The 25,559-nt window shown below is 49.5% G+C and overlaps 3 protein-coding genes across 5 annotated transcripts; all 3 read right to left on the minus strand.

Annotated features, from left to right (window-relative positions):
- Positions 1–818: 818 nt before the first annotated feature.
- On the minus strand, positions 819–4,298 carry LOC100828274. Its single transcript, XM_003565242.4, has 6 exons — positions 3,693–4,298; positions 3,162–3,601; positions 2,581–3,051; positions 1,785–2,243; positions 1,469–1,671; positions 819–1,379 (listed from the first exon to the last, which is right to left on the minus strand). The coding sequence occupies exons 1-6, from the start codon at positions 3,989–3,991 to the stop codon at positions 1,128–1,130; spliced, it is 2,124 nt and encodes a 707-aa protein (XP_003565290.1). The 5' UTR covers positions 3,992–4,298; the 3' UTR covers positions 819–1,127.
- Positions 4,299–7,521: 3,223 nt separating this feature from the next.
- LOC100828577 (metal tolerance protein 7) lies at positions 7,522–12,869 on the minus strand. 3 transcript variants are annotated; one of them, XM_024460262.1, is made up of 5 exons: positions 12,566–12,869; positions 8,861–8,979; positions 8,543–8,788; positions 8,132–8,443; positions 7,522–8,047 (listed from the first exon to the last, which is right to left on the minus strand). In XM_024460262.1, exons 1-5 carry the CDS (start codon positions 12,693–12,695, stop codon positions 7,703–7,705), a joined length of 1,152 nt encoding a protein of 383 aa, XP_024316030.1. In that variant the 5' UTR covers positions 12,696–12,869; the 3' UTR covers positions 7,522–7,702. The 3 variants fall into 3 exon arrangements, with proteins under 3 accessions (XP_024316030.1, XP_010230408.1, XP_024316031.1); XM_010232106.3 differs by lacking the exon at positions 12,566–12,869 and adding an exon at positions 10,442–10,844; XM_024460263.1 differs by lacking the exon at positions 12,566–12,869 and adding an exon at positions 9,061–10,407.
- A 5,321-nt stretch (positions 12,870–18,190) lies between these two features.
- Positions 18,191–19,038, minus strand: LOC100828875 (protein NEGATIVE REGULATOR OF RESISTANCE). Its single transcript, XM_003565244.4, has one exon. It carries the CDS (start codon positions 18,931–18,933, stop codon positions 18,523–18,525), a length of 411 nt encoding a protein of 136 aa, XP_003565292.1. The 5' UTR covers positions 18,934–19,038; the 3' UTR covers positions 18,191–18,522.
- Positions 19,039–25,559: the final 6,521 nt, after the last annotated feature.

Consider the following 25,559-nt stretch of genomic DNA (forward strand, 5'->3'; position numbering starts at 1 on the left):
GTTGGCATTACCGTGACAGTCTCGTCCTGCCCCAATTGTTACTCCGTTGCTGTCAGTAGACATCATCAAGTTCCGGCTCATCTCTCTAGCTGCGAAGAGGTCGTTCATTTCAGGTTAATTTAAGAAAACTCCAAGCGACTGATCGACCAACAATCTCCTTTCTGATAGTATAAAGCTTCCCCGACGACTCTTTTTTGACTTGTTATTACAGTGGAGAGAGCCACTTCCTGACTCTGCTAATCTTTTCCAAAAAAGTAAGAACACCACCACCAACATGTCTCGTTTCATCTGGTCCCTACCACCCTCGCTCGAAGCTTATCAACACCAACATTGACACTCCCAACGATAAACTTGCAATTCCAGATATATCAACAATTCATCGATCGTCCTTTTTATCTTGTTGCTTTTGCGTGTGCAGAGGAAAGACATACAGAGGAAGGAAGGAAGATAAGTTTGCGGGAGTGCTTTTTCATGAGATGGCAAAAGCAAAGAGAGACGAAGAGAGGAAAGTAGAAGAAGGGGTGACGTGGTGATACATAAATGTGGAGGCAAATCTAAGTGCGTGACATTTGCTGGATGCTAGCTGCTAGTATAGTACACCGTCTTGTGATATTCATAAAGCAAAGCAAAGGAACGCATGATCAAAGGAAAGGCAAAAGAAGCACAAAGCCCTTACCCTGCATGCATGCAATGCGTCGTCACTACCTTTTGCTTTGCATGCACGGATTGTGTCACACAACACATTTGAAAAATATTGTACTCCGATCCCAATCTCACGTATGTCCATCTCAGAACCAGATCACATGCACCCAAGTATATATTAGGAGTACAAGATTATGGGTTGATCCTTTATTTATCTAGATAACATATTCTTAACATATACAGTACGCCTTTACAATATCGATCGTCATCTCTGAACCTGATCTCACACTTACTCTTTTTATACAAGTAGTAGTACTAGAAACTGGCTGAGTGCGTTGCATATTCAGTGCAACTTTATCTTTTGTCACTACATCCGCAAAGGAAGAAAATGGAGATCGACAAGGTAAAAAAGGAAGAGGAAATGAAAGCAGATTACGGTCAAAAGAGTAGCTCTGGATGCATGGAGAAGTAAGGTTCATTGGATTTCAATGTGCAGGGAAGAAGAGAGGCGCGGGGTCTCTGTGCAGCGAGCCGTCCCTGATATCGACCCTGAGCCTGTTCATCTTCTCCTCGCACCAGTGCAGCTGCTGGTCCGTGACCTCCGGCATCCGCAGCACCCTGGCCACCACCTTGAGGTCGATGAGCCCCAGCAGCACCGACATCTCCTCTTCTTCCCGGACCTTGGTCCTCCTCAGGCACCGCCGAGGCCGCGTCAGGTCCTTGAGCCTGCTCTTCTTCTGAATCCACAAGAACAAGTCTCATTCAGACAACGGGACATGAAGCTGAGTGAGTGAGAGATGTTTAATTTTGATGTTGGAGGGCTCACTCTGCTGTTGGATTTCTTGAGGGCGTCGATGATGAGTGCCTGGTCGGTGGCGTTGGTCCGCCGCCGCCTGACCATGTCCCTGAACATCTGGTAGTGGCTCCGCTTGTCGGCCCGGAGGAACGCCATGAACGTCCTGATGGACTCCTCCAGTATGTGCAGGAACTGCGCCGCCGATATCAGGTCGTCCTTCTCGTCTTCCTCCTCTGCATCATCCAGGATTCCACTCACGATTAATTTCACAACCAATCAATGGTAACCACGAACAAAATCTGGATTGAAATTTAGTACTATGCAAGATTGCTGATTGCATTAGTACCTCTGAACTCTGGGACGAGGAGCAATTTGGGGGAGGAGTTCTTCATGCGGGCGTAGACCTCGGGCCGCCGCCGCCGCTGTCCATGGAACGAGGAATCGTAGGGCTCGTTCTCGATGAAGCGGTGGAGCAGCACCTGGAACTGCTGGAACTCCTGCGCCACGCGCGCAGGGCAGCACCGGGCCTCCTCCACCATCGTCGTGCCACCGCCATTGCCATTGTTGCCGTTGCTGTTGTTGTGGCGGCGGAAGGTGGTGTAGTTCCAGTTGAGCGCCTCCCAGGTGAGGCAGATCTGCGCCACGTAGGCGCGCTCTAGCTCCGGGTACGGGTCCCGTAGCCCGATCGGTACCGGGTCGCCGCCGATGCCGGGCTTCGCCATTGCCGGCGCGGCAGCCATGGATAGCTTGTGCGTGATCCTCTGCGACATCGAGCGCGGCTGGTACTTGATCGACCTGAACGACTCTGCAACGCCATGCATAAACAGGATGAAGAGAGTGATCGAGAACACAACACTTCTACTAACGCCTTTCTACGTGCATCGAGGAACGTGTTAATTAAAGAAAATTCTTGTCTGAACCCACATGTTCCTGAAAAGAGTTGCAGGGAACTGGAAATACGGACGGACCGATCGAAGCTTACTCGAACGTTGCCAAGAAAAGTTCTGTCTTAGGTAAGTGATTGATGAGTGGCAATGATGGTTTGGGGAATATTTCCCAAATTCGCTGATGATGACGACTGACGACGAGCAAATCAATTGCCTAAAAGAAACTGCTAAAATCGGGCTCTTAATTTTGTTTACCTGTCTCGGTGAGCTTCTGGGCGCCGACGCGGTGGAAGTAGACCATGTCCTCGTCGTACTTGCGGAACAGCGTGTAGGACTCCCACCGGGCCGAGCTCCGGCGGGACGACGACGAGAAGGGGTAGCAGTCCTTGCCGACAGTGGAGCCCATCATCTGCCATTCCACCGAGCTCTTGGACGTCGACTCGCTGGTCAGCGTCGACGCGCCGAACCTGCAGCTGTCGTCCCCGCCGTAGTCCTCTTCCTCCTCCTTCTCCCGCCGCGCCCGTGTGGCCGCGCCGCCGCACTCCGGCAAGAGCTTCCGAGTGTCGGCGATCGCCCGGCGGTTCACGAACAGCTTTACCTCGGAGCTGCTGTAGCCGACGGCGCCGGCGCCCTTTTCTTGATCCTCCTCTGCTTCCTCTGTTTCTTCGCCATGCCCGCCGCTGTCAGGAACAGGATCGTCTCCTCTGACTCTGCTTCCTTCCTTCTCTGCAATTAACGGATTAACCCAAGTTTCAGAACTCAGAATCCTGTGCGGGTGAAAGTTAAACGGGGTGGAAATGGAACGGAATATTGCAGTGTAAAAGTAGCTAGCTTGCCTTGGACGGAAGCATTCTCCGGTACTGTCGTGGCGGCGGCCGGGAGATTCTGCCGAACGGGCGCCGCCATGGGGACCTCGTCGCCATCGACGGCGGCATCTCGTTGTTCCTTCAGGCCCGTAGTGGCGTCGTCGTCGTCGCACTGTCTCTCTTCGTGCGGCGAGATCGAGATGCGGCCGGTAGATGATCGAGATTCTGCCGCGGGTTTAAAGGCAGCGCAGCTCTCTTGCGCCACCTGCACGCAATGGGCAGCAGCTGTGTTGCCAGCTTCACTGCTACTACTGTACAGGTGATGATGATGGTGATCCTTTTCTTGATCGGCAAGGCCAAGCAGAGCACTGTCCTCGAGCACGGCCTCGTCGAACCAGAACAGCGCCTCCTCCTCCCGCCGCTCATCTCCTTCGCCATCGATTCCGGCGTCGACACGACCATGATGACCCCTACGCACATGTGTACAGAAGAATCAATTCATATCTGAAAAATGTTGCCAAGATCTCTGAATTGAACAGAACAGCAGTTAATTTGGAGTACCTTGTGGTGTCATCGGAGGCAGCGGTGCCGGGGCGGTGCAGGAGAGCGAGGAGCTTGGCGAGGAGGAAGACGACGAGGAAGACGGCGAGGAGCAGGACGTTGAGTGAGACCAGGCCATGGAGCAGATCACCTGCAGCAGGCACCCGGCGCATCACCTGCTGATCTCCCATGGGAGGACGACCAGGCGACGTGGTAATAAGCTGGCCATGAGAAGGAGCCTGCGAGCCAAACACTTGTTGCAGCCCCACCCGAGACGAAGACGAAGACGAAGAGCAGCTGCCGCCGGTCGCATTACGCATCTATCTATACTTGTGACAGAATTGCAAATCAAGCAGTGAATCACGATGTGTGCGCGCTTGTTGTTCTAGCTAGAGGCCGGCCAGTGCCAGACACGCCAGGGGACGCTGAGAAGCCTTTTCTGCTTTGTGTAAGTAATCGTGCTTTGGCCTTTGGCTTTGGGCTAAGGAAGGAAGCCAACCAGAACGGCGCAGCTAGCGCACACACTCGCTAGCAGCTGGCCGCTGCTTTTGCTCTTTGGCTCTTTGCACGAGAGGGAAAGGAATGGAAGTGGTGCCTGTGACTGTGAGATCAAAGGGAAAATGGTTTGGGAAACAACGAGTTTTATAGGCTTCCCATCCATGGATGCATCCATAAAGGTAGTTCAGGGGGAGTTTTGATACGGTGGTATCATTCATGGATGCATGGGACCCCGACGTGATATAAAGAGAGGTGGGGGATGTGATGTGTGGGTAGGCAGGCAGGGTTAGCAAGCAAGTAATCTGGGAGTGTTTATTAAGAGAGCAGCAGTAAACTAGTAGCTGCCCAGTAGGCCCTGCTTGAAGTGACTTGCATTAGGAGCTAAGCCTAGATGCGAGATGCGTTTCATCGCCTCGCCTGCGGGTTTGGTATAGCGCGCTCGCTCGCCATCCATCAGTCGGTCTTCAGGTCCTCAATTCGTTCGCCTTGATGTAGTGTACTCCTGGTATAGCGTGGACGTGTGGTACATTTTTAGTAGAGTAGTTGGGACTAATTTCATTTTTTTGTTGATCAAAGTGAGTTCATCATTGCATGCGCGCAAAATTCTAAAAAAGAATCATTGTTAATTCGTGTCATCTCTCGAGGATGTACGTTTGTCACCGAGAATTAAGCTTTCCATCATAGTATTTTAAATCTAGGGAGACACAAGCAAAAAGACCGGGCCGGTTGTTGAGATTTTTTTTATTTTTTTTGAGAGGCGAAGCGATCCGAATTTAGAGGCCCGGCCGGATAGCTGCTGTGCATCAGGTCAGCAAAAGCCCATCTAGAATCACTCAATTGCTGGGGTAGGTAGGCCACTGGCTGGGCCTGCAGTTTTGTTCATCCCGCGTAGAAACTTCTCCCCCGCATAAGGCATTTCGATCGTCCACAGGCCAAAAGGCCCAATTCTTCCATTCACGGTTCGTCCGCCTGCAGCCCACTCACATCTCGAGAGGCCGCATCGCCACAGCCCATGTATAGCACGCATGGCCCGGCTTGGGCTCAGATCTAGCCATGGATCCGACAGGTTCCTCTGCATGTGAGCAGAGTGGACCTAACGTGCACTGAAAACAAAAAACATCACATCTCGTGGTATCGGGAGTATGGATCAGTAACAAATAGCTCATCCCTTGGTTGATCGATAAACAGCTCACGCCCTGCGCGTATGCATGCCCGGCAAAGATTCAGAAATCTCTGGGTAAATTACTAAAGACATTACTCGATTTGCAGGATCACAGAACGAAACTGCAGGGGTTGGGGATCGTACGTACGTTCAGAACCTGACATGGCCATGTCGAACTTTTCCACCTCCAGGCACAAACAAAAACAAACACTGTATGCATGTGAATCGATCAACGACGCAAAAAAGATCATCATCGTCTCTGTTACTCTATACGGTATGCCAGAGAAGGAGAAGAAAATATAACATGGGTGGTTCGTGAACCTGTACAAATCGATCGAGGCAATACTGATCGATCATGAGCCGGGACGATGCAATTGCAGGGCAATACGGCTCTTTGATTCGCCGTGCTAGCTCCTCCAGTTAATTCCTCCTCCTACCTGTTGTGGAGGGCGTCGGGGCAGCTCGGGATCGGCCGCTTGTCGTCCGCGAACCGCGCGTCAGAGGAAGGCGAGGCTTCTTCTTCGTCAGGGGCCGGCCGGGAGCCGACGTCGTACGCCACCGACGATGCTGCTCCCGGGCGGCGCACCGGGACAGCGGCGGCCAGAAGAATCACGTTGTTGTTGCTGCCGCTAAGGCGCGCTGACGCCAGGCACACGATGATGGCGACGAGCAGCAGCAGCTGCTCGTAGCGCGCCCTGCTTGCAGCCGGGCTCCGTCTTGCTCTCCGGCTACTACCACGCGCGCCGCCGGCCGCGGGTTGCGGCAGCATCGGTCGGCGTCTTCTGCGGTGAATTTGGAGAACGGAGAGAATTTGGAAACAGAGAGAGAGGCGGAGGGGAAGCTGTGGACTGTGGCAGTAGAGAGTCTACAGACTACAGACTACAGAGGCGGCTAAGAGAGAAAGAGCTAACAGCGGGGGGCGTTCTTGTTGTTTTGTGTTTGGGAGGTACGAACAGAACAGTAGAGGCATCATCGAACGGTGGAATGCAGGTTAATTGCGGGCGTTCGTCCCCGTGTTTCCGTGCCTGAGCAAATTAGTAACGCGGGGTGGGATTGTGGGAAGCGGGAATCAAGGACCACTGCCTGCCTCGATCTCTCTCAAAGTCTTCCAAGCCTCTGTCGGCTCTCGAGCGTACGTCAAAGAGCAGGAAAAAAAGAAACAAACAGATCGTACTGTATCTGGTACTAGTGACTAGCGAGTGAGTGGAAAATTGCATGCTCTGTTTCAGTGTTCCCCTGCCCACCGTGGACTGTTGTACAGTACCCCTAGTTTAGTCTCGGACCGATAGTGGCACGGAGGACGTACTGGGACCTGAAATGCAGCTAAAAAAATTATAAGCTGGCTACAAGAATTAAAATATTATTTTGATGTTTAGTTGGAGAAAAGAGAAGACGAGAGAGAAGAAAGGTGGGTTGTTAACTAGTAATCAGATGCAACACGTGCTCCAAGACCCCTGTGAAACTGTAATATGTGCCTGCTATTAATAAAATAATATTTTTTATAGCCAACTTATTATACATGCTAACTATTATAAGATGATATGGCAATGCTTAGAGCCAGCGGCAGCAGACTATAACTATTAATCTTAATCTTGCTCTGCTCTAAGTAATCACCGGCGTCCGTGACGCGTATCTACGGTGGGAGGAGGGGTCATTAACCCAGTCAGATACGCGCGGTACACGGTGCCGCATTCGGGGCTGACTCTGGCGTACGGACGGCCCCCAAGCTGACGCATAGCAATGGTATGCACGCCTGCGCGCGTCAGTGCATCTGCATCACAGGTGAAATCCTATCGATGCGCGCGGATGCCAAGGTCGTCTTCTTCTTCTTCTTCTCCGGGAAAAGTTCAAAGTAGTACTACTGAGGACTAGTCGTACTAATTTTCTTCGCTCTTCCAAGTCGATCCCAGCCAAACAATCATCGGGCAATGATACTGCTGCCTCTCGCTGGCGCTGGTACCTACCAGCCTGAGGACGGCCAGGGTGTCCTACGTACGTGCCCAATAATTCGTAGCGTGCGCCGGGTCTGCATTTATTGTTCCTTTTTTCTTTTTCTTTTTCTGATCGATCGTCCGACCGACGAGCGGCATGCACCCGCGCGCAACACATGGAATCGAAGGTTTTTTGGAAGAAAAAAAACGGATAGCAAAGTAAAGAGTGCCGTCGTAGTATGATCAGGACACACACAAATAGATATAAACCAGACATGACCTTGCATATCAGATTGTTTGTTATCATCATACAACTTGCATAACCTGCCCTGCGTGCTACAATACTTACTTCCAGCCAAGCCAAGCTCGAAAACGAAACGAACAGAAAACGATTGGCAAAAAAAGCAGGCAGGCAGGCCAGCCGGGCAAAAGAGAGCCAACTAGACATCGGCCTTGTGCTCGGGTCGGTGGGTGAACTCGAAGTCGACATGAACGAAGGCCCGCTCCACCTCGGGCAGCTGCTCGAGCTTCTCCTGCAGCGTCTCCCCGATGTCGTGCGCCTGGCTGAGCGGCATGTCCCCGGGGAGCACCACGTCCACCTCCACGAAGTAGTGCGTCCCGAAGGTGTAGGCCCTCACGGTGTCGATGTGCCTGATCTCCTCCCTGTGGTTCCAGATCAGGTACGTCAGCTTCGTCAGGTACTCCGCCGGCGCCGTCCTCCCGATCAGCGCCCCCACGTTCTCCAGCACCGTCCGAGCCCACGTCGTGATCGTATAAAGCGCTATCTGCATCCCAATTCTTGCTTCAGTACTTCAACGTGTCTCTTGTCCGAATTCACTGTGAATTTGAGTGAAATTTGGTTACTTTACCAGGATGGCGCCGACGGGGTCCATCCACCACTTGAAGCGGACGGCGAGGAGGGCGCAGACGAGGCCGACGGAGTTGGTGATGACGTCGAAGAAGTGGTCCTGGGCGTAGGCGCGGACGATCTCGTTCTTGAATGTCCGGCAGTAGAGCATCAGGAAGAACTTGACCACGGCCACGGACGACATGCTGCCCACCATCCACAGCTCCTTCCGGGTGTCGAACTCCTGGTGCTCCTGCGTGATCAGCTCGCGCCCGGACTCGATCAGCACCTGGAACCCCAGGCAACCCATCACCGACGCAAACACCACGATGCCCTACATTGATAGCCCAACCAATATTTTTTCAGTAAATTCAGCTTGGCGAATTCGAAATGCAGAGCTTGGTCGTGTTGGTGTTGGTGAAATTGTAAGTACCACTGGCTGCATGCGCCGTTTGCCGATGGGGTAGCTGTACTTGTTGGGCTTCTTCATGGCGTGCGCGGTGAACCACAGGATGAACCCTGACAGGAGGTCCAGCAGCGAGTCCAGCGTCGAGGCGATCACCGCCATCGACACGGTCTCGATCGACGCCACGACTTTGCCCACGAACAGGATCAGGTTGATCGCGTTCGACAGGTTGATGGCCCGCCTTTCGCTCTTGGCCAGTTGCCGCAGCTCATCCTAAGCAGTGGATTGGCATCACCAGTCAAGTTAAGCAATTGAGGTTGGGTTTCTGTATTTGCAGGTCTGTACCTCAGTTGGAGCACTGGTTTGATCCAAGCAACCAAACTCATTCATGCTCTCCATCTCGCTGAAATCCTTCAGAAGGCTCTCCTGCTTCTCGTAGTACTTTGCGATTTTCCTTTGCTTCCCTGAAAATGATTTGGCAAACGATTCATTCGTCAGAAATTAAACTACTCTGCAAAACAGATCATTAATAAAAGTTGTTTCACCTGTCGCGTTATGACTTCAATTCGGTATTCCGATAAAATGCTATAAAGATGTTATCTCATGATACTTGATACCCACCAGTGCAATTGGCTGAAACCATGTATACACGCATGGACTCATGCTAACTTAATGGCCAGTATTAATAGATACTGTACTTGCTGGACAACAAAAGCTCATGATGTATAGCCTGCAACAAGAGATGACTACGAATGCTCTGCATTGGTAAAGTTTCGTCGCCATGGCAAATTATTAAGGCCTTCTCCTAGGCTGCTGGCCTGCTGTTACTGTTAGGCCGTTTCTGTGGGCCGTCATGGGCTTGCCCTGGTTTGCAACATTTTAGCAGCTGTGTGGGCCAGGCCATTCCCTCTAGCCGTGCCATGGAGAGATTAGTGAACGGGGCTGCTAACACAAATCCAGGGATGATGAATCCAGGATTTGTCCCCTCAAAAAAAAAATGAATCCAGGATTTGTTGTTTTGTGCGATCCACGAGGGATCCAGCTTGCTTGTCCAAGAGGGAGTACATTTTACAGGGGTTGTTTGCTTCCCTGATAATTTTTTTTCTTTTTTGCGTGGGGGATAGGTTAATATATAGTACTATACTAGTATAAAGTACCTTGACTGATTTGCACTAACATTTGTGGTTCATTAATGGTCACACGAGTGGAACAGAGTCAGACCCAACTGACCAAATTAAATATTTTAGAACCTAATGTGATCATGTTTCCTTAAAAAAAAAATGCGATCATGTTGGTCGTCAAAAGAGCCCCAACGGCTGCCAGGCCAAAACCACACCATCCATCCTTATCATAGCCACACAATCAAGAGGAAGCTGTGTAGAAAGAAACGCATTCAAAAGTATTGTATTTCGATCTACTTCCCGTTCGAAACGACAAGATGTGTTACACAGCAGTCCATGTTAACGCAAAAACTAATACAGTACTGCTTAAACCTAAGCGGCACCTCGGTCGTCAACTTTTCAGTGTCTCTCTAATTTCATTAAGTTTCGACAGTTCAACCATGGTGCAGAGACGAGAATGTGCTTGGTCAGAAAAAAGAAGAGAATGCTCTCGTTTCTCGGGCTAGAATGGATACTGGTGAAGTAAAGGCCGTCGTCGAATCTTCCGACCCGTTGGGTAACATATATCTCCAATCCCTTCCAACTTTTGACGAAGAATTGACGGAGCATATTCCCCGCCCAAAAAGAAGAAAAGGAAAAAAGGGAGAGAAGAAACTGACGGAGCATATGGTGCAAAGGTATCAGCAAGCAATCAGATCAACGAGCACTCACAAATTAATCACGCGTACAATTAGTCGCAAAGGCGAGAAGGAAACTGCTAGGAAGCAGGAGGAAACAAGAGGCCCGGCGAGTTGCGCACGCGTACCATGGGAGGAAGCGCAGGAAACGGCGGCGCCGAAGACCCTGGAGAAGAAAGGTGGTGGCCGGCGGTGCAGCCGCTCCGTCGTCTCCGTCTCCGGCAGGCGCGGCTGCAGGTCGCTGCTGCCTATGCGCAGCCTCCACGCCGACGACGGCTCTCCCTGATCTCCTGATCCTCCCGGCCTGTCCTCGCCCGCCATGGATCAAGCTTGAAGCCAACCAAAGGCGTACGTAATTAAGTACGTACTGAATCTCTCGCGTCGCGTGGTACTAGCCTGAATTTGGATCGTGACTATATACTTGTAGGCTAGCTGCAGCACTGGTCGGAGACCTCCTATATACACTCACGTGCCCGGCCGATCGATCCAGCCGGTGCATCATTTCCAGCTAGCTGCGCCACCGACCTGCTTTGCCCGGTCGCTTTAGTACCAGTCCGCGTCGTCTCGACTAGCTCGAGTCATGCCGTGTCGTATCGTGCTTGTGCAAGTGCGCCGGTGTACGTGGATTCCAACTTTACTCTTGCGCTCAACGTCGATCCCCGGCGAAAATGGAAAGGAGGATTCTTCCTTCTCACGCGCTGTAAAACGCCCGCGGTACAGCTCTATGCCTATCTATTTTGGGGGATTCCCTCCTTTTCTGAACAAAAAAAAATTCTACTATCTACGTTGGTCCGAAAGATTTGGTGCGACGTACTAGTAGTACGTACGTACGTACGTGGCGGGCGGCGACGATTACCCGAAGACGATCGACCGGCCGCCGATCGATGCCAAATTGAGGACTATCGATCGGACGCGACTCCGAGCGGGTTAATTATGTGACTACTACTGCTTGTGTGTCGTGCCGTGACGACATAAGCTGAGGTGGTTCCCGAGTTCGTAATAACAAATTAACAACCCTCTTTCACGCTTTTGCCGAAAGCTTTGGTGGTGCACATGGAACGGTAGTCCTTTTGGGAATGTTCGGCGTCTCGCCCGAAAATTTGGCCGAAACTGCCAGAAGACCAGAGATACGTTTATGGCCAAATGGGCTTCGAGTTGATAGTCCTCCTCTTTGTGCTCAAAACTCCCACAAAATCCAGTGCGAGAGATCCTCGGCCCGTTAGCCTTGGGACACTAGCCACAGGCCCACAGGGGAGAAATGGACCAGCAGACATCAGAATGCATTGCGTAATATCCCAGGTATCCCAAATAAAACCCGTCTCATTTGGCTTCCCAGTGTCAACGTCTTGGGAACCCAGAAGGCATGATTACAGTACAGGTCGCCGCTTGGAAATTTCAGTGGGGTGTGGTGTCCAGTAGCGAAGCAAGTCACTCCCCACACGTCGCACACCTGAAGACTAGGGAACGACATGTACAGGTCAGACGGTCACTCTTATCTGTTGCTTTCCACTTGTTCCGGCATTCAAGTTTTCTTTACACACGTACAGACCTTGTAATCATCTCAGACTATAGCCAAGAAAAAAGAAGAGTCCCACTAGGTTATTATGTTACTAGGCAGTGCGCCCTTGTTGGTGTCATTACACAAGATAATTGCAGTTCACACAGTTCCCGGCAAACGCCACAAAGATTAGTCTCTCATCATCAGTTGAAACGCCCTTAATTTAGAAGAAGAACAAGGAAAATGTTGTCGTGTAGAATTGCCGGTGAACCATCTCATTAATTTTACGCTATAGTTTTCTGGAAAAGTGATGAAGGCCAGGAACTAAATTTCACATGCGTGTATCAACGTACCCCGGTCAGTCAGTCTCAGTTCCCTTTTCTGTCGTCGGACCTAAGTCTGGCAACGATTTTGGGACAGAAGCGTACGTGGACGGCATTGATCGGCGTTTGCTCGGTGCACACGGTTGGTGAACGAAATGGGAACAGCGTCATCAGGCACAACTTATCATCTTATTTATCAATGATCCTATCGGGATTTGGGACGGGGGTAAATCAGTACAGCAGCATGCACGCAGAGACAAAACAACGCGCCCATGCAGCACGCTACCAAATTCATTCCGTGTAAAGAAGGGACGATTGTGAAGGGAATGGTAAAAGATAACAAGAGAGCAGGCATGGGGCGAGAGCGGCAAGGAAGATGATACAGTACTAGAGTAAGTGATATCGGAGGAGGAGAGCAGAGGAGCACGTACCGTGGGCGCGGAGGAAGACGCTGGTGGGGAAGGGCGCCGGGACTTCCTTGGGCCGCTCCGGGATCTGGAAGTCGCTGGCGCTGAGCCGCCATGACGCCGCCTCCGGCTGCTGCTGCACTTGCTCCCCCATGCCAACGTACGGAACTGTCACACGAGAACGGACAGGGATCGAAGAAGACGGCGGAGAGAGGAGTAGCGAGAGATGGATATGGAACGAAATCGCTAGCGGAGCAACGGCACGCAAAATGCGATCGACTAAATAGTACTATGCAACCGCGCTGAGCAGACGACTTGTGTGTATGTGCTTTGCACACGCAGGACGAGAAAACTAATGCATGCAGCGGTTTGCGAGTGTGACGCGGACGGTTTGGCTCGGTTTGGTTGCGCGCTTTGCCTCTCGTTACCCGCTTTTAAACAGGATTTCAAATCTAGCCCTATTCAACCGCTTTTGCGGCGCTATCAAGGTTCAGGCGGGCTACCACGACGCGATGATGAATTTTGCCGCAACGCCCACAATTCCGCGATAAGAACGCTCTTTCGTGCGAAACTGACTCCGCAATTTCGTCCACAATAACGCTATGGGCCTCCACCGGAACGGAATCAAAACCCAAGGTAAATTATGAAGAAAAAAAGTGACCAAGAACTGCAAGAAAATCTGCAGATGACATTGATATGCCTTCTCCGTTGTGTCTGAAATATTTGACCTTTATTCTTTCGTTTCGGTATTACCTTTTGTTGCTAAGAACTTCGTTTTGAACTTGTTTTCAATTGTCATGGTTTGTTTCTTAATCTGAATTCTGAACTTGTTAATTATATGCCGCTCGTGCACTATAGGCTGCAACTGTCATGGTTAATTTTCGTGTGAACTTGTTAGATGTCTCGGTCCTCAAGTTACTATGGTTCTATGATATTATTCTCTAATGGTTTGTGCCAAAATTATATTGAATTTCCCTACTGAACAAGACATATATGTCATTTCATATTCGAAACGCGAAATGCCTTAAAGGTCCGCATTCTAGCGCTTTATAAGAGTTGTAGGTTTTTGAAAAACTCCGCTTTCAAACGCGATTTAAAATCTTGCTTTTAAACCCGCACCGCAAGACCGGGGTTTGGAGCCGGGTTCCAATGGATCAAACGGCCACCGCTCTAATAAGCCCAGACGTCGGGTACCGATCACTACCTATACACGGGAACACGATCAGTGGGATAGATATACACGAGCGACGTCGTTTTGGGCGTTTCTCGCCGGAACGCGCCACGCAGAGAAAGGGGAACGGACGCGTGTACCACACACACATCACGGCCTCGTCCCACACGCGAAGCGGGAGAACGGAAGACAAAGAAACGTGACGGATGAAGTAGCACAAGCCGCCAAAAAGAAAGAAGCGGGCCGAGAGACCGTTCGCTGGGTAAAGCTATAGAGTGACGACGATCACGAGCGAGCAGTTTTCCCGTAATCATGTCCTCCCAGAAAAACGACTAAGCTATTAGCATTTCCAAAGCACCAGTCGTGGAGTGGGTGCCGTTCTACGTACAAAAAACACGTCTGCTGCTAACGTGAAAAGGCAAGCACTCCACCGACTCTGCTTCTTGTACTTACTATATATCTGTGTGGGCTTTGGCAAATCCGTTTGCGAGCAGACACGGTTCGAGTGGTGACGGATTTCGGGGTGTGTAACATGCCGTTTTGGCACCTAACGCCACTTCGCCATCAGGATTAGTATATGCCCTGCGCCCGGACGATCTAATTAAGCAAAGTAACAAGGCACTAGCTAGTTGTACAGATTAAAAATTGTGTTTAGTTCCTCGAGTGCGCCAAATGCAAACATTTTCATAGGACGTCACTACATAGTACAGTATATAACTAGTAATGTGTGTATAGAAAATGAAGGCACTAGCAAATTGTTGGAGAGTACGAGGGATATGTGGTTGGTGTGAGGTGGGGATGATGGATTTACTATCGCAATCATATTTACTGACATTTTTGTATCTGCGTTGCATAATGTACATAATTTGTTCTAGAGTTGGCTACCGCTGATTGCATAACTAGAGCATCCCCATGAATACAGAAACAGGTACAGAAATGAACTACTCCAGCAGTTGAGCACCAGCACGGAATGGGTACTTTTTTCCCTCTCTTTGTTTGTTTTTGTTTTGAGAAACTCCTCTCTTGTTTACCAAGTACGCCTTGAAGGATCTTGTACCTTCATTTCGTTTCCGCGTGGGCGTCCCATGTTGGGGTCCGGGAGCAAACGATCGGATGGCATCAGGAGGCCAACCTGGGCCGTAAACAACCGCAGGGAAAGCAAGCCCGTCTTCGCAACCTACGAGGAAGATCGTCTCAGAAGAAAAAACGCCTACGAGTAGAAGGCCGACGGTTCGAGCACAGCCCATGCACGCGAGCCAGTACTTTGGGACGGAGAAATATGATCGGGTGGACGGAGTGCATAAAAATCAACTGCAGATCTTTATATTTTCCGCTGATGGGCCGCTCTCACGGGAAGTTTATCTTGCATATCGTGAACGAAGTTGTTGGGCCTGACGAGGAACCAAAAGGAAGGGCCTATATGGGCTAAAACCGTAGCAAAGATAGCGTATGGCAGAAGTCTTGGGCTGGGCACGCACCAGAAAGTGCCCAGACACCGCCGCTCTGAGCTAGCCGCGTCGGAGTATTTGCTTAAAAAAAAAAAAGCTAGCCGCGTCGTATTTTTAGGCGGGTATACCTACTCGCCGGAACGGCCTGTACTGTATGTCCAATACGAGAGAATCAGGGTAGGGAGCCCACAATCATTTTTTTATATATTATAAAATAAAAGGCTAGCCCATAATCTGGGGAAAGATGGCAGCGACCCCGACCGTGACGTCGCGGGCCAACGACGTGCAGGCTGGCAATCTGGCACGGGACAGACCCACGCAGGATCGCGACAGAATTGCCACTGACAGTAGCACTGTGCTCGATAATTTGACGGAATTACGCGTGTTCCGAAAACATCTTTTTTTCCGTGTCGGCAAGACGGGCAACCTGACCAACAAACACAGGTGGCACAGGTACATGCGTGTCAGGCCATCGCCTGCATGCGTGCGTGTGTCCGGGCAAGCGGCCCTTTGTGTTCACGATCGGGCACCCCGGCCGGCCACCGGGCGGAGAGCCGGAGAGGACAATACAGTACAGCTAGCTATCATTCATTTGAGAGGAGATCTCCTAAATTTTGTTTCCAAATGTTTTTTTTTTCATGTTTGGAAGGCCAAATGGACATGTTGCACCGATCACGTTGCCAATTAATGGCGGGAGGGGTCCGTCCGGCCCCGTGCAAAATAATTAATGGCGTGGCCGTAACTGGAAACGGCTCGTCGGTCACGTTCGCACACACAAAGGGTCGATCGCCTTTTTTCTTTCCTTTTTCCCGGCGCGTCACGTGCTCCGTCAATGGCGCGTGCATTCAGAGGGCGGTTTGCGGCCGGGTGACGTCTTGTGCTGGCGTAGTAATTAACCCCAGGAGCTCCGTCAAAGGAACAAGGGTAGGTTCCGGATTTTGGCTGCTGCAAACTACTAGCAGGGTTAAACTTTTCTCTGCACGCTAATCCTATCTAATTAACCGCGGCGGCCGGCATGACGATGTTCACTTCACACTCGGACGCTAGAATTTGAGCGACAAGGAATTAAACGTCCCTCTCATTCTCAAGTCTCAAACACCCCTGCGCGACACACATCCTTTTCCCTGTCGGTGCGGAACGTAACGCCACGAACGATATGCATATGTAATACTCGTTCCGTTACTAAATACGTGTCATGATTTTAGTACAAATTTGTACGTTCATAAATACTTGTCGTGATTTTAGTGCAAATTTGTAGTAAAACTACGATAAATATTTAGAAACGGAGTAAGACTCTGCTATCTCGGCCGGCCGGTTGGACGTGTCGGCGTATATTATTGTGGCGCACCGGCCGGCGTAGCGTGCACCGGCGGCCGGGTCCCCCTAGCTTGTGGATCACGACACACTTGCGGAATTAAGATGCACGCATCCGTTAGCTAATGCGTGCACTCACGGTGGAGGAATATTCCTATAACGCTAATAATCGGGTCCGTTTGGCGTGACGTCAGATGCGAGGCATGACGTCTTGTTGATGGCGTACGTACGAGCGTGCCTATCGAGCTGCTGTAAACAGGGACTCGTTCGCAGGCCCAAGAGACAGTACTGTTCATCGATCGGCATGGGCGTTGTGCATTCAGTAAAAAGGAGCCGATCGAGTCAGACCCGATCCCGATTAATTCCGTTTCCCTTATCAGGACGCCAGGCCAGAGTGGTCTGTCCTCGTGAACCGCGTGTAGGCATCAATGGATGGCGTGCAGGGCCTGTTGACGAGCTCTATGGTCCGTCCGACTCTGTCATGTCTCGGAAACATGTACTGCACGGACAGACTTGCAATTACTCATGTACTATCTTTCATTGACCGAACGCCGCAGTCAGTCACACGAGAAATTTTAAGCCCACCGTTCTGCTGCTAAGCTCGACCAGGCGGATGACGTCACGTTCTCGTGCCGATGGCTCGGTGATGACGTCACCCATTAACGCCCCCATATCTTATCTTGCTCTATTATCGTGCAACTCCTTGTACGTGGTCCTCGTTGTTGTTGTGGAACATGTCAAATGGGCCAGCGGCTGATTATTCATGATTAGCAGGAAGGTTTCAATTAATGACCAAGCTAGCGAGGCTGGTCAGTTAAAGCATTATACTTAATCACTTACACATGGAACGCGCGAACGAGTCCTCCTCGTACGAACACGACCCTCTCGTGGTTTGCTTGGAACCGCAGCTTTGTCCTGGAAAAATTAAGTATATATAGCTGGTAGCCCAGTAGTACCTACTGTAATTGGCCACTTGTTTAGCAAAGCTTAGATATTGTATGTGTATTTAGATTGACTCGACTATGCTGGCGAAGTTGGCACCGTGCAAGAAAGTCTTTGAGCTATGTTTGCTACGTCCTGGTCCTATGCTACCGACGATATAAACTCCTATGTACAGTGCTAGTATACTCCATAGCTGCCGCTGATTTCCTTTTTACAAAGTTTACTGTCCGCTACGCGTATCTATTAGCACCTAGACACGCTAGTAACCATGACCTAATTAAGTTGTACTACAAGTGTACTACTCGCTCAGCCTAGCCAGAGCACGTAGTACTAAGTCGTAGCAACTAGCAAAAAGAGATGCTGGCTGCTGGACGGACGGCTGGGAGTGAAAGTTGCAGCTACCACTATGCATGGGGGACACCTTTTATTTCTTTTCTTTACGAAAGCAAGTTTGTTGTGCACAAAAGGAAATTATGTGGCGCATTCGAAATGTGACTCCACACTAAGTCCGTCGTAACCAAACAGAAGAGATTAGCATCGATCGACAATCCCCAGAAACAAAATGGTTAAGCATGCACGGACCGATGAATTGAAGCTGCAGGATGCTGAATGTTTTCTTCAGCTAGTACGACAGATTGGACCATGCTAGCTAGCTAGCGTCCTTGGAATCTCATTCCATTCAAGATTTGTACAGGAGAAGGAAAAAAGGGAGATTGAGAGAACAATCCTGGCACTAAAGAGAAGTAGCAGGGCTGCAGGTGTAAGCAAGTTAAGTAAAGCTGTAAAAAAAAGTCGAGGTTAATTAAGCAGTCATTAAACGATGGAATGGTACAGTGAAACTGGATCCATGTATGCCCCCGGGATTGATTGACAAATGGACTATTCGGACTTCTTTCTTACAAGTCTCTAAGTCGTTCACACAGCGAGGACAGGAGCAGAAAGAGAAAGGGAGCAGTAACAGTAAGAGTTAAACAGACCGAATTACCACTGGTGATTTCGGAGAAAGTTCACCGAGTAACTACCAGATCAGAGCATCGCTGGAAAGCAAGCCGAAGGGTGGCATCGATCACGCGGGCTCGTCCTGGGGGTGCCGATCGGCATGGCCTCTACGAACGCACGCGCTCTGGGCTCGCCGGCGCCGGCGCAGGGGCCTCGGGCTCCGGCTCGGCGTTCAGGTCGAGGGCGACAGGCCGCGGCGGCGGCGTGCCGTTCTCGGCGACGCGCTCCTCGACAGGCGGCGGAGGCGCCGCCGGGGCCGGAGGCGGAAGGGGAGGCCGCGGCGCGAAGTCCTCCCAGGAGAAGCTGGGGCACCAGGCCGGCGCGCGCGCGGCCGGGGAGCAGAAGTGGCGCGAGGCGTCTCGCATCCGGCGCAGGATGGCGTAGAACTCCTCCACCTCCGCGTCCGACACCTCGTCGATGGCCGCGGCGGAGACTGAAGCGGCGGAGGGCGCGTTGTCTGCGGCGGTGGCGGCGCCGCGCTTGCGCTTGGCGGTGGCCGTGGGCGCCGCCGCTTCCATGGTATCCCCAAATCTAAGCGTTTTTACACGTTTGGTGGGGTGCTGCGTCTCGTCTGGATTCTGGGCTCGAACCGAAGAGTGTTTCGGAAGAAAAGAAGAACCCGAAAGCCCAGCACGCCTTATATTGCCGCGTCGTTCGTCAGTCGTCACGATGAGAGAAAAAATAAATTAAACGGCCAGTTGGAAAAGCTCAAAAATCTGTCACGGAAAGCAAATCTACGGGAGGTCTTGTTATCTTTTTCTTTTTCTTTAGGACGTGGACCGGGGACGAGCCCCTGGTCTCAAAATGGTTACGTACTGCTGCTCGTCTTTGCTGACGCAATGCAAACCCCCGCCCCAAATCTCGAATGGTTTCAGATTTGCTGAGGCTCCATTTGCACATACTACTACGTGGCTTGTCCCGCTCCCGCTCCCGGCTATCTGTTTTTGCCTTTGCGTGGCGATCGGTACAAAGGGGTGGCCGGTCCGAGGCCTCCCGGTCTGGCTCCTTTCGGGAAAGGGTTTCGGCAAAGCTAGCTTAAGCCTTAAGGTGCCCTCTGTCTGTTACATGTTGTTCAACTTTCAAAGATGCGCCCAATCGTGTCAAAAAAGAAGATGGGCCAAATCGACGTGCGAAACAGCTCTTTGATGTGTCACGCGCTCGAAGCTAAGTGTGGGCTAACGTGGACTGTGGAGGATGCATGCATTGTTAGTTTGGCGGTCATGCATTTGATGCTATATATCATATCATATATGCATGGGCTCTCGCAGCGTATCGCCATACAAGAATCTACCTTTGTCGCGATAGTCGTGTGCCGCCACTTCGCTTTAGTTTCGCCATACTTCCACGGTTCCACTGGAATGCATCCAGAATGGTCGATGGAGCGACAGAAAAAAGGAGTGAAAGAGCAGAAGTTTGGGGGGGTCCAAGGTGAAGATTATGCCAACGTATTGTAAAAGGTGACAGACTTGTCGGCGGACAACAAGGACATGTGGCGTGGGCAGCGGCGACGAGAACAAGTCGAGGCCGATGACATCCAAGGACGGTAGGGAAGGTGGTTCCTTCAAGCTAGCATCGATCGGGCGGTGAAATGAAAAGAGCACCCGAGTTTATGATGTCACAAAAAAAATTAAAATGTGAGTGAATCATATCTCAGAAAAGGAATAGATCTAGGAAGAAAAACAAGAAAGGAAGGCTTCCGTACTTGCCCAAAGAAAAGATAGAAGGATATTTCCTGGTTTTGAGTGAACAGACTTAGGATGCAAAAAGAACATTTTCTAGTAACCATTTTTATGGGTCAAACACTTTTTTTACAGTATAGTTTCTGTTTTTATGGGCCAAGGGCGACATCATAAGAACTAAAAGTTTGAAATTTTGATGAGACTCATTGTGTATGTCTGGTTCTCTATGTGAGAGTTGTCACTTTTTAAATACTTACAAAACGTAAAATGAGTTGAATCGTACTCTAGCTGGTCCACTTTCTATATAGTTTCGGGTTGAAATTGACCCGAATTGGAGCTAAACTCTATGTGTGTGTGATTCTTAGTGTTTTAAAACTCCATTTTTTCTAGTTTAATTATCTCTGGCCTTCTTTTGCGATAAATACTACTCCTTCCGATCCTAAATTCTTGTCTCAAATTTGTCCAAATATGCATGTATCTATTCTTAAAAAAATTTGAGATACATGTAATATTTCAACAACAATTTAGGATCGGAGGGAGTAGCTGATGTTTTTCGTCAAAAGAAATCTTGTTCATCACCACTAATAATTGATTCCTTAACAAGGAATATGGGACAGTGTGAAATTTTAACTCTGTATTTTGTCCACTAAAATAGGACAGGTGTTGAGAGTTTGCAATTTGCTTATCGCCAGGATTTTTCCGTGATGGAACTTATATGCATATGACAGTTAGTACCCGATTTTGTTATGATGCGCTAATCTTGTGGCCTCCATAGCCGTCGACCCACACTAATTAAGATTTGAACCAAAGGGTGGTTTGGTGCGTCGGATGAGAATCGGCAAACAAATGTCCAAATGTAAAGCATCTTATTATTCACATGGAGCAGTTATAATCGCATCACTTTCAAGACATTGGAAAAATAAAAATGAATACTGGATAGAAAATCACTGTCAGAGCGGTCTCATCATAAATTATATTTTCCTTGTGATCTTAATCTTTTCTGGGCCTTTCGTCGTGATGCTGACGCATCATGCTACGGAAGTCACTAGTACTCAAACCTGGCCGAGACTCTGCGTTACCACTCAATTAAGAAAATGAGACCCATCAACACAGTCTCCTTAGTTTGTTTGTGATTATTGCATATCCTTCCCCTGTTCTTGTGGAATGCACTAAACAACGCAACCTAATTAATGAGCAACTGGTAGTTTAGTGCACTAAGAAAAGTGAAGTTGAGTTCTTGAGTGCATGAATCTGTCAATTTTCTAGGCATCATGGAAGGCATGATAAAAGATCGGAGAATCCGAGGTAGTACAAGATCAGATGTTACTTTGCACTTAGAAATTACATCTTCTCTCTACGAGAATATATAATACTCCCTCCGTCTCAAAAAGGTGACGTAAATTTATATAAAAATTTATACAAATCCAACTCACTTATTTTGGGATTGAGGGGCATATGATTCTCTCGCGATTTATGTTCACCAAGGAGCTGCCTACCAGCCTATCTAGCTAAAAGTGCAGACTCCTCATCTAGAGCTGTCTTTTTATTTTCAAGGCCATGAATTAGACTCCCTCCAATCCATGATTGTCTTGAAATTTAGTACAAAGTTAGTATATTACCAATCGAAGTGAGTATTAGATTTTGATTTCCCTTTTCTTGTTGCTGGGGAGAGGGGATGCGTACCAGATTTCAAGATAACTTCCCAATGACTATTCTTGATAATGGCCCTAAGGATAGTTAACTAGGCAAACTACACTGCTTAAAAGTCAATGTCGTTATTTCTTTGAATGAACTATTATTGTTTGTTAAGGGTCTAAATCACGCTTCTTTTACATGACTTGACCACCACATGTGATGTTCATGAGGTGTGCGTGCAAAAACGTGTTTGCGCAAACCTCTTTTGCTCTTTTGACTTTATTGTGCATATATTCTATGCGACTTTTGGTCGCCCGAAAAATGGTTTTGCTCTGAATTTCGATTATACTACTGCAGTGCCTAGGGGCTCTTTCTGCATCTTCGGCTCCTCTTCTGCCATGGCTTTGAGCTTTTGACAATGGAATGTGACCGTTCTGATTATCGGTGGAAGAAAGCAAAAACGAAACAGAGGGTTTAATCAAGAATCAAGAAAAGCCGTGATATCACGTGCTTCCGTCACATATGTGATGTCAGCCCACTTAGGCGGCTAAGGAATCGCTGTCATCACTCTTACCGCGGTGGGCCCACGCTCCAATGACCTTGACTCTCAAGCCCTATTGTCCGGGTCAAGTTAGGTCTCCTTTAAAATTCGTGTGGCTTAACTCTTAATTAGTCCCTTGTCTCAAAAAAATAAAAACCCTCTTAATTAGTCCCAGCCAAGCATTGTAGTAGCGGTGGCATCTTCCCTTATCTTTTGTTGCAGCACCCGGCGACAATTATCAGTGTCCGATTGATCAGACATCTGTATACACAGTCCTTAGAGCATCTTAAACAGTGAATAGTTATCCTGGTGAACCATCAATACGGATCTCTATGTCTTGTTGCTTTTCGTTGTGATGCCCCTCGCAGCATACAACACCCCGAGAGGCTGACTGAGGACAAGTTTCTCTGTTTTTTTTCCCCTTCTTTTCAGAGGGGTATGGTATCTCTCAAAAAAGAATTGGGGTATGTTGCGAAAGAAAAGAAAACATATGGTTTTAAATCTTGGGCTTGTACATGTAGTATTTCCTGATGAGATTGGATAAACATTGACACAGTTTGCACTAATTTATTCCAATCGAAATTTTCTTGGCTAGATTTTCAGTAACCACCGTGCATTCCATATTAACTGATGAAATATTACATGTAATATTTCGTCACTTAATATGCGACGGAGAGAGTAACAACAATTGCTTAACCAACTAGCATAAAAAAGAGTAGCTTTCTGTATCTTGCATCGATCAGCAGATTAAGGCACATGTGCCGACATACCACTCATAGTGACCTTTCGACGTGGCATGACGAGGCATCACGAACATCTTCGGGCTGGTGGCCAACAAGAAAACCAAAAACCTCGTCTATTATCCCTTTCGGCCAACTAAAACCGTTCAATCGATGACAAAACCGAGGTCACACAAGCTGTGCGTGCGAAACAAGGGGTCCCTTGTCCCTGTATGTTTGCCTGTTTCGATAACTTTTTACAGTTTTGGTCACTGTATTTTCTTCCTGTTGTTGTCTTACCTGGCGAGGAAGCTAGTGTTAGTCACTGTTGCTCGTTCCTTTCATCCCCACCAATGAACGACCAGAATTGTGAGAGTTTCCATCCAAGGCTCCAAACATGAATGGCCGGTAGTTGGTAGGTGACGTGCACAAGCAAAAAGAAGGGGCACATTTGATTAACAAGTAACTCACGGCCGGCAATATTGTTTCGAACTATTGATGTGCTGCAAAGTTGTTGCCGTGAGCACGATGATAGTTACGTAATTGACGGCTAGCTTGACCATGGAATTCCAAGGACCTAATAGTACCTGTACGATCGTTAATAAATTAAAGCTGAGTGTTTTTTGCCTGCGTGTGCTTGTGATTTGTCTTCACTCTCATGCTTCATGACTCATGCGGGGTGATGCAAGCCTGACGCAAGCACGCACGCACGCAAGCTAGAGAGATCATCGGGACGTGGACGCGCCATTGACTGCGTTGAAATGAACAGTAGGAGTACCTATGAAGGGGACCATTTTTGATGGCCGATCGCTGTCTTGATTTGCAAGGGGAAAAGGACACGCCGTCCTTGTATTTCACACTGAGTGAGTGGGTACCGTCTTGTGCACAGAAGAACACCGTACGCCCACAGCCCACTTAATTTGTCGCCAACACGAAAAAAAACGACGAGTGACACGTATATATACGTTCTGATGGCGTCACCGTAGGAGATCGAGATCTGACATAAACAACACCGACGGGGCCAGGTTAAAAGTTAGCCTTCTCCTTCTCGGCCCGCGTAGGGCAACTTCCTTTGCGCTGGCTGTTGCATGCTGGGCTCTTCTTTATTATCCAGGCCGGCCCAAATAAGACTCAGTGTGATGAAAATGGTGCACTCGGGCCGGCCCGTACTCCACGGGAGCCGCGGCGGCCTCTGACTGTTTAATTGCATCGGCGGGCCAGATTAGCCTTCTCTCTCTAATCGACCCCGCTGAGTGCCAACTGTTATGTGTTATTGTGTTCTTGCTTGGACCCGCGGCCCAGCTAGGAGGACCTTACGATAAGATTCCTGGGCCGGTCGCTACCTAGCTGTTGGGTTCTTACGTTCAGGGTTGTTTCGGCGTCCGATTGCTCTACTGTCATAAATGACCTGAAGGCTGAGAGCCTAGGCTATTATAGGCTTATAGCACTATTCTGAAGGAGATTGAGGATATAAAGAAGTGTTTTGCCGAGGCTTCCTTCAAGCACGAGAAGCGCTCGTATAATGTTGATGCTCACAACCTCGCTAAGGCGGTTTCATCGCTGTCAGCTGGCCGCAGGGTGTGGCTTTTTGGAACCCCAGAAATAGCTTACGCTTTGCGTGACACGATTGCATACAGCAAGTTGGACGCGAAAATGGACCCGTGTTGTTTGTGCGTGTTTTCCATGTTCATCAGACATGCGTACGCACGACGTCCGATCAGTAACCCATCGATCGAGTAGAAGGAACAAAACGTGTAGGCCACAGCCCACAGGGTATATGCTCGTTCGCATCGCATGGTGCCACTGTGCCAATGTGCCACGACAGCCACAGGGTCGCGTAGGATAGGATTTGCAGCATGCACCGCAGGATGGTCCCGTCCCGTTTTTTTATAGATCCCGTTGGACCCGAGACAAACAGTACTTGGGTCCCATGCATGGCTAAACAGTAAACACACGCGCCGTGCCCCACCGGGAAGAGGTCCCGTATGGGCATGCATGCAGCGCGCGGCAGCAACGGTCAACATGCATCCAACTCGAGCGTGGCCGTACCTTACAAGCCGACCCAGGCAGGGGCGGAGGCAGAAAAATAACACAGTGAGGAGTTATTAGGAGCACCAAAGCATAATAATATGAAACTCGTATGATGAAATTGCAATGATTATACAAAGACTTGAGTGTAAATTCGAAATCTAGAGGGCCCTGGACCCAGGACACGCGACGACGAAATCTCGATTTATACTGTACGTAGCTCGATCGCCATGCGCACGGCAGGCGCACTCATGGCTGGCAGCTGGTCCAAATTCCAAAAGTCCAAAGCTTTACGCCATCACATCCATCGGCATATGCCTGCCGGCCGGAGGTCCTGATCGTGCGTTCCTGACAGGCAACGTGGCAACGTGAAAAGCTAGCTAGGCCCAGCTCAGCCTGCTGGCTCGCGTACACTTGGTCACTGAGGCACCCAAAGTCAAGCGGCTGTATGCATGCAGGACAAACGTCGCTGGTCTCGCCACTAGCCAGCCAGCTCCGTCACGTGTCGATCGATCGATCGTGGGGATACATCATACATGCAT

The sequence above is a fragment of the Brachypodium distachyon genome, chromosome 2 (genome assembly GCF_000005505.3).
Source record: "Brachypodium distachyon strain Bd21 chromosome 2, Brachypodium_distachyon_v3.0, whole genome shotgun sequence".
Lineage (NCBI taxonomy): Eukaryota > Viridiplantae > Streptophyta > Magnoliopsida > Poales > Poaceae > Brachypodium > Brachypodium distachyon.

What these genes read in the sequence shown, in the direction of transcription:
- LOC100828274 (XM_003565242.4), bottom strand. Translation starts at nt 3,991, where the DNA reads ATGCGTAATGCGACCGGCGGCAGCTGCTCTTCGTCTTCGTCTTCGTCT. An exon ending in CCAGAAGCTCACCGAGACAG is followed by an intron (nt 2,244 to 2,580) that starts GTAAACAAAATT and finishes ATGGCGTTGCAG; the next exon opens with AGTCGTTCAGGTCGATCAAG. An exon ending in TCAAGAAATCCAACAGCAGA is followed by an intron (nt 1,380 to 1,468) that starts GTGAGCCCTCCA and finishes TTGTGGATTCAG; the next exon opens with AAGAAGAGCAGGCTCAAGGA.
- LOC100828577 (XM_010232106.3), bottom strand. Translation starts at nt 10,634, where the DNA reads ATGGCGGGCGAGGACAGGCCGGGAGGATCAGGAGATCAGGGAGAGCCG. An exon ending in TTCCTGCGCTTCCTCCCATG is followed by an intron (nt 8,980 to 10,441) that starts GTACGCGTGCGC and finishes AATCATTTTCAG; the next exon opens with GGAAGCAAAGGAAAATCGCA. An exon ending in AAACCAGTGCTCCAACTGAG is followed by an intron (nt 8,789 to 8,860) that starts GTACAGACCTGC and finishes TCCACTGCTTAG; the next exon opens with GATGAGCTGCGGCAACTGGC.
- LOC100828875 (XM_003565244.4), bottom strand. Translation starts at nt 18,933, where the DNA reads ATGGAAGCGGCGGCGCCCACGGCCACCGCCAAGCGCAAGCGCGGCGCC.